Source organism: Lupinus angustifolius, chromosome LG13 (genome assembly GCF_001865875.1).
Source record: "Lupinus angustifolius cultivar Tanjil chromosome LG13, LupAngTanjil_v1.0, whole genome shotgun sequence".
In the NCBI taxonomy this organism is placed as follows: domain Eukaryota; kingdom Viridiplantae; phylum Streptophyta; class Magnoliopsida; order Fabales; family Fabaceae; genus Lupinus; species Lupinus angustifolius.
This window is the reverse complement of record NC_032021.1, coordinates 11,600,988-11,609,043: the sequence shown is the minus strand read 5'-3', so window position 1 is coordinate 11,609,043 and position 8,056 is coordinate 11,600,988. Positions and strand designations below refer to the sequence as shown.

At 33.9% G+C, this 8,056-nt stretch overlaps 1 protein-coding gene across 2 annotated transcripts; it reads right to left on the bottom strand.

Annotated features, from left to right (window-relative positions):
* LOC109363340 (tRNA-specific adenosine deaminase 1-like) lies at positions 3,500–6,810 on the bottom strand. Of its 2 annotated transcripts, none has more exons than XM_019609574.1 (10): positions 6,596–6,810; positions 6,343–6,463; positions 5,702–5,889; positions 5,481–5,588; positions 4,981–5,100; positions 4,332–4,507; positions 4,173–4,249; positions 3,968–4,087; positions 3,813–3,900; positions 3,500–3,684 (listed from the first exon to the last, which is right to left on the bottom strand). In XM_019609574.1, the coding sequence occupies exons 1-10, from the start codon at positions 6,756–6,758 to the stop codon at positions 3,574–3,576; spliced, it is 1,272 nt and encodes a 423-aa protein (XP_019465119.1). In that variant the 5' UTR covers positions 6,759–6,810; the 3' UTR covers positions 3,500–3,573. The 2 variants fall into 2 exon arrangements, with proteins under 2 accessions (XP_019465119.1, XP_019465120.1); XM_019609575.1 differs by having other exon boundaries at positions 5,502–5,588; positions 6,596–6,758.

Genomic DNA, 8,056 nt, shown 5'->3' with positions numbered 1-8,056 from the left:
TGCAATCTTGTTCTTACAATCTTGGTACCCAAAGGACAACACAAAAGGTGCTTGACTCTGGATTTTATTGGCCCAATATCTTCAAATATGTGTGGAGGATTTTTAGCACTTGTGAGAAGTGTTAGAGAGTGTGTGGTACTCTTTCTTGCTGATAAGCGATGCCTCAACAACCTATGTTGTTTTGTGAGGTGTTTGTTGTCTGGGGTATTGATTTCATGGGTCCATTTCTTGTTTCTTTATTCTTGCTTTTACTATATTCTGCTTGTTGTTGATTATGTTTCTAAATGGGTGGAAGCTAAGGCCACCAAGACTAATGATGCTCGGGTTGTTATGGATTTTGTTAGGTCTGACATTTTTTGTAGGTTTGGCATACCCAGAGCCATTGTTAGTGACCAAGGCACCCATTTCTACAATAGATCAATGCAAGCTATTTTCAAGATATATGGGGTTGTTTATAGAATCTCCACACCTTATCACCTTCAATGTAATGGGAAAACTGAGATTTTAAGTAGAGAGATAAAAAGGATTTTGGAGAAGATGGTACATCCTAACAGAAAGGATTGGAGCAACAGACTTGACAATGCTCTTTGGGCACATAAGACTACTTACAAGGCACCCATAGGGATGTCCCCTTATTGAGTTGTCTTTGGTAAAGCATGTCATCTTCCTGTAGAGATAGAGCATCGTGCATATTGGACTGTGAAAACTTGTAACTTGGTTCTTGATCAAGCTGGTGAAGAAAGAAAGCTCCAACTGAATGAACTCGATGAGATTCGCTTAGCAGACTATGAGAACTCTAAGTTCTAAAAAGAGAAGACCAAACGATTCCATGATAACTTGATTTCTAGAAAGGAATTTTTGGTTGGCCAAAAATTATTGTTGTACAACTCTAGGCTTGGACTCATGAGTGGTAAGCTTCGTTCTAGGTGGATTGGTCCTTTTTTGTTACTAATATGTTTCCTTATGGTGCTGTAGAAATCAAAAGTGAATCCAAAATTAAGAGCTTCAAGGTTAATGAGAATCGACTCAAGCCCTTCCTCATAAATTCTTCCTTAGTGGATGAAATTATGGAGGAGGACTCATTGGTTGAACCTACTTTCCTCCCTCCATGAATCAGGGAGTTTTTCTTTCTCTATTTCTCTACATTTTATGGCACTTGTCCAATTCAATTAATTTGTATGTATGTCTGGATATTCTGATTGTGCTACATTGGGAGAATGTGCAGTTTAAGTGTGGGGGGAGACTATTATAGGTCGTAGGTTAGTTTGATGCATGCTTTTCTTTGATTTTTAGGTTTTGCTTAGGTTTGGGCATTTTCTCTCATACTTTCTTTCACTTAAGTCATGATATATTGTGGTGTGAATCCATGCATTTTTGTGTGTCAAGTTGTTTTTGAGAATTGAGAGGTTGAAACAATTGTGATAGACTTGTCCCTTGTGAAAATTTGAGCCTTAATTGTGGATGGATTGCTGTATGCCATCTAATATACTTTCATGTGTTATTTCACTCTTGATTACTTGCACTCTAGAACTTGACTTGTTTCTTGTTGATACTTGATATTCACATGCACATATTGAAGTAATTTAGGCATTTCTTTTGAATAAGCCACTTAGCCATATAAGCCTACCTTGAATGAATTTATCCTTTGATAGCCCTGTTGAGCCTATTTACCTATTTCCTTGTTACTTAGCTCATTACAAGCTTACAAGTGAAAAACCATGATTGTCCTAACCATAGGGAATTTTGAAGCTGTGGAATTGTTTTGGGAATGAGTATTAAGTAAGAAAATGTGCATTCTTCTTAAAATCTTGTATCTTCTTGGTTATGTCTTAATGGTTGATACAATTGTGTAATTAAGTGTTCATAAAAAAACAAAAATAAAAAATAAAAACAACAAAAAGAGAAATAAAAGTGAATAAAAGGTTGAGTAAGGTAAAGAGTATTGGAATTGGAGATTTGGTCTTATGTTGGGGTTGATTTTTACTTACTTTTTACTTATTCACCATTGCTCCTCTATTCCATTTGGTTTTAACTACATATCCCATATTTATCCTACCTTGTTCTTGATCCCATTATAACCTTCAAAAGTCCTTTTGATCTGTATGTGCATGTGCTTATAATGTTGATGGTTGTGTTTGTTTTCATGAAGTGTTTTGAGTGTAAACACTTGCAACTTAAGACACATGAGTGTAAACACTTTAGAGAGCATATCATGTGAGGTTCTATCATTGTTGTGACACGCCTCTTGGTTTGATTGGGTTCTTGGCATACTTGAATTTATTGGATGATGTTCATGGATATCTTGATATGATTCTTTCACTCTTGTGTGTTTGATTTTCCCTAATTCATTACATTTCCTAGATTTCATTGTGAAGTATGTGATTTTCTTAGGTGCTTCATTTTCATAGTTTTTGTGATCTTCTTACATGACTCAATTGGGTGCATATCGGTTAGCATAACCTTATTTCTTGATTTTGCCCGGAGTGCAAAAGGTTAAGTGTGGAGGTATTTGATGAGAAATATATTACACACTATTCATAACCTTAATTTAGCATGATTAATGTTTCTTGGTGCCTAATTGACTTTGTTTGACAAGGTTTAGTGTTTTGGACTTTATTGGACTAACATTCCTATAATAAGTCCTTTTGTAATTTTCTTTTCCTTATCTTTGTTGGTTATGTTTAAACCAAGGAAAAAAAGTGTCTATTCACTTTGAGTGCAACAAGTTGGGTCACTTCAAAGCGGATTGTCCTAACCTAAAGGACAAGTGATAGAATAGCTTCAAGAAGAAGAAAGGCCACTTGAGAGGCTATGGATCTCTCATTTTCCGATGAAGAGAATGAAATCTAGGAAAATGCCAACATTTGTCTTATGGTTGGCAACACTATAGATATCGAATATTCTAATGATGAGGTAACAAACTCTAACTCATCTAATCTTTGATGAATTATTGTATAACTCATTTATATTATCACCTGAATGTAAAAGTCTCAGAATTTTTTTGAAACAAGTGTTTGCATGGGACAACTCGGATGAGTGGGGATCCACTTAATCCAAGAATTTAAACTTATTCCTCATCCTAGTCATCAATTCTAGGGAAATCGAATGGTTTAAATTTACTCACTAAGTCAAACCATTGGATTTCCTTAGAATTAATGACTAAGATGGGGAGTAAGTTTCTTGAATTAAATGGATCCCTCCTCATAAATAAAAATAATGAGCTTATAAAAGTAAATGTTAGTCTTCCTAAGAAGATAAAGATAAAGAATGAGCCGAAGACTCTTGTGAGTTGTGAAGCCGCAAAGCTTAAACCAGATGTTAAATATCTAATAGAATCTCTGCCAAAATTAGTTGGAGGCTCGGCAAAGCTCAATTTGCTTTTAAGATACCCTAGGTCACCCTCCGATAAGTCTGGTCTCCGGCATGAGTATGAAAAACATGGAGCATCTCTTAATTTGTAAAATACCAAATTGGTTTCAACAAAAGATTTTCAAGTACCAAATTTGGATTTTACTCAATTTAATTGAGTAAATTCTCAAATTACAAATGTTGGATTACAGAAGACTAAGTGTACTATTTTGGGGTGGGGAATGCCTCATAGTCCAAGGGTTTCAAGAACCATTTGTTAAAAGGTGGCTTCCCTTTAAAATTTTTGGAAGCTAAATGATATTCTTTAGATTCATCCTGCAAAAGGATTAACATGCAAAACAGGTCAGGAGACAACAGGTTATAAACATTCCTTTCCCAGTACTTGCAAAAACACCATAAATTAGATCATCACAAGAATAGAATATGAAGAACAGTAAGAATACCTTAAGTTCTCGATATGTAATCGTATCGGCCATAGAACTGGTCAAGCACTCCATCCTCAATGAAAGGAACACTTCTAACAGCCTCTTTCTGACAAAATACAGTTTTAATTAGTGGTTGTCAAGTGAAATTTCTACTATGGTATTTGTTGACTTACTTGCATAAAGATGATTCTGATGATGGGAACAGTGCTCCTTTTGCAGAGGTGCCTTGCTTTCTTCCGGTAGTTCCAAGGATGACTTCATGCAAGCCACATTTATTCCAACATATAGAATATCTGCCAATTTAAGCATTTGGATTAATGCGACGTTAAACGACAAAGTTAACAATATTGAGAATTTGCTGCCATTTGATGCAAGTACCCGCATGTTAAAGTGTTAGCAGCACTCTCACATTGCTGAAAGTCCTTTGGTGGTACCGGGGCAGCATGAAATAGCGGCTATGAAATCAAAATACGTATAAAAGTTAGCATCCAACAACCCACATTTCTATATTACTAAAGATACTGATATTCCACAGACCTGATTCACTCGATACGGAGATATAAGGTCATTTGAGAAGGGTAAGATACGATCATACAAAGCTCTCTTCATGTTATCCTCAATATGAAAATTATGTGGATTGGGAATCTTATGGGGCAGACCAATACTAATTGAAGAAATGTATATAGGCTGAAGAAAGTAGGAAAGCAAAGCTCCTGAAATAAGAGAAACAATGTCACTATACTTGACTTATACAATGGAAAAGTTAACAACCACCTATTATAAGTTAAGCTCATGAGAACATCCACATATATAACATTATAAGACCAGCAGAAAATTCTAATTCATTTAGGCATATGTGGTGTCTGAATAGAACTAGCCCACTGATATAGCTCCATCCTCAAACTTGTACTTGTAATCTAATTATGAACATTTAGGAACTAGCCATAGAAAAAAACATATGAGCTTTGTGAAAAAATAAATCAATAAATACTAAAATAATACAACCAAATATAGTTGATGCAAAAGATATACATGCATACAAACGGCAGCATGAACTTCAGCATGTATGACATTTCACATGCTATATTAAAACACTAACTTTATGATAAGAATTTATAAATGTCACATCACAACTGATTTCTAAGCAAGATACAAATAAACAGCCCTGGGTTTAAGCATATCTAACCTTGAACACCAACAACATTCCAACGAGCTATCTTATCAGAGCAACTAACTGACAAGGTTGTATCACCACGACCTGGCTTCCTCTGGACCACCCCCATTTGATAGAGATTTGAAATATTATCTGGAATCAAACACATGATTATTTCTTTACAGGCCAGAAAAAACAACAGGTAATGTTTTAATTAAAAATGTCCATCAAGTTTAATATTCAAAAGAATCACGATAAGGCATTTAAGGCATTATATTGGAGATTAGAAGGAAAGTAAGTTCAGCAAAAGATAGATATTAAGGCATTATATTAGGGAATGGTTCCTCTCATGTTTGGTTTTGACCACATGGTCATGTGAAGAAAAAGATAGACATTAAGGCATTATATGACGTAGTCATACACAAGCCACACATGACAGGATCCAGTCCCTTGGTTGAATGTTTACTCAACTGTCTGAGAAGCCCCTTGTCTTTAGCTACTTATATATAAATCTCAGATGATGTAAAATTTACCAACAGAATCATTTAACTCGCCCAAAGGTGAAGGTGAAGGGGAATCACTTTCTTGTAAATGTACAGTTTCCAAAGGAGAGACAAGTGAACACACTGAAGCATCTCCACCTACATAGTGCAACATAAAAGGCTTTAACCGTTGAATTTAAAGCAAATGGTAACAAATAAAGAGTGGATTCTGACGATTAGTGAAAAGGGAAGAAAGTGATTAGATAGATTACATGGTAATTGTGATATATACATGTGTAATTTCCAACCCCTTTTCATGGTATACTTTCGTTTATCAAGACACTCTGAATCCAACTGGAAAGGTACATCATCGTCATTAACTTTGAATCGTTTGCTTCCATTGGTAGGTATATGCTTACTACAAGTTTCATTCAGATGTTGAATCTGTGTATATAAGAACCTGGTGTGAATAGAAATGAATGAAATAATATATCCTCACATAGAAATACATTACATTACACAAGAACAAAGACTACTACACTACATTATAGGGTGGTTTTTCCTACTTTATTTTGCGCTTCAATTTTCATTTGATATACTTTCATTTCACCTAACAATTACAAAACAAGGTGAAAGTGAAAACATACCAGCTGGGAATGAAAACAAAATAGAAATCGAACACACTCTTAAAGGTTTCGAAAATGCACATTAAATGCAAAGATTAAAGAATATGAATAAGACACACTCACACATGGCCAAGTCTGCAATATCAATACCCAACTTGATATATGTAAAGGATGCAAACTTTCAATTAAAAATACCCACAATCAAAACTTCACTTTTAAATGTACATAAAATGAACACATAATTACAAAAAAACAATAATACTAACTAAAAACAATGGAAATGAAACCTGATCAAAGCTCTTCGAGCTACAACTTCAGCATGAGAATCATGGACAACATCACCACATGGCCGTAACAGAGAACGTCCAATACACTTTGTTCCAGTTCCCAATGCAACAACCTCCAAATCTGAAACCCATCAAAAAAATCATTAATATTTGAATGACTTAACTTAAAAAATGATTTTTTTTGTATATTGTCATGAAAAAATGAAATTTAGATTGTGGGTATTGTTATTAGAAAGAGAATGAGGAAAGGAACCATTGGAAGGAGAAGAAAGAAGGAAAGCAGAGAAAACGGTAACTTCACGGCCTTGAGGTTTTCCTTTCTTGGGAAGAGAATTATACAAAGCAAGAACCTTTTGGGATACCCTTTCTCCCCAACTTGTTGTTTCCTCAGAAGATGATGAACAAGACATAGACATGATTGAGATTGAGGAAGTTAGTCACTGCGTAGAGTGAGAGGTGAAGGTGGTCATGATGAAGCAACAAGTGAAGTGACTGATCTAGATTGGGCATTTGGGCCTGTGAAAGAGACCCAAACTTTGAAACGCGTTAGGACTATTGAACCTTGAAGTTTAGGGATTTCATTTAAAAAAGACTTTACATCATTAAATTTTTTGTATATGTCAATCTCATCTTTCAAAATTTAGAAAATCCAAATTAGTCTCCCAATATATTAAATGATAATTAAATTAGATTTTTATAACCTTCATATGATAATTCATATGATAATTTATTAGGATACTTTAGTTTTATTATGAACTATTTTGACTCAAATTCATAATTCTTAGAGACTAGTTTGAGTTTTTATTTTTTAAGCCGTGTTAATATAGACAAAAATTTGAGGAACCAATGAGTATTCACTTTAAAAATAGGTTTAAGGAATGTGGAGGGGAAAAATCATATTTTTTGGTAAATAAATTTTGATTTCACCCCTAACAAAGTCAAATTATCACATAGGTAACAATACACCACATCATCTTTGATTTCATACATACATCTTTTTCTCGTGGGTTAATATGCCAATACACCACTTATAGGTAACAAAAAAAATATTTTATATCTAGCCTATCTTTCACATGAGACAATCTTCTTCATGCTGTGAACAGACATCAAAAGGCAAACGTCAGCTCTTTAAGAGATAATTTCCTCCAGACACAATACTCCAAATCCATTTCTTTATCAAATGTATACTCATATATATCAACTACCTATTATAGAGGAAAATGAAATTTTGATTTAGGTGATCAATATCACTTTTATGAGAATAAAATTGTTAATTACAGAAAAGAGAGTATGAAAATGGTAGTAAAATTGTTTATGAAAAAATCATGAAAATTAAAATTTGCTTTTTCTTAGAAAATAATAATGATAAGATTATAAAAGTTGGTATTAAAATTGTCTTTGACATGTAGAAATTGCATTTGTCATTTTGATTTATATTTGTTGCATAATCCAGAAAGAAATTAGAGTGAAGAAGAAGAATGAGTGAAGAGAAAAGTATATGAATTCAAGTAAAGGCAAGAAGCTATATCAAATTGATTGAATTACATTTGCAAACTACATTTCTATTTATAGTTGCTTCACAACTAACTTCATTGCTAAATTTAGAAAGTAAACTAACTAACTAACAAAACTGAATTATGAATTAACACCCCTCCTTAATTCAGTTTCCTTTTGCTCTTACTACCCCTATTTTCATTCTCAGCTTCTCAAATCT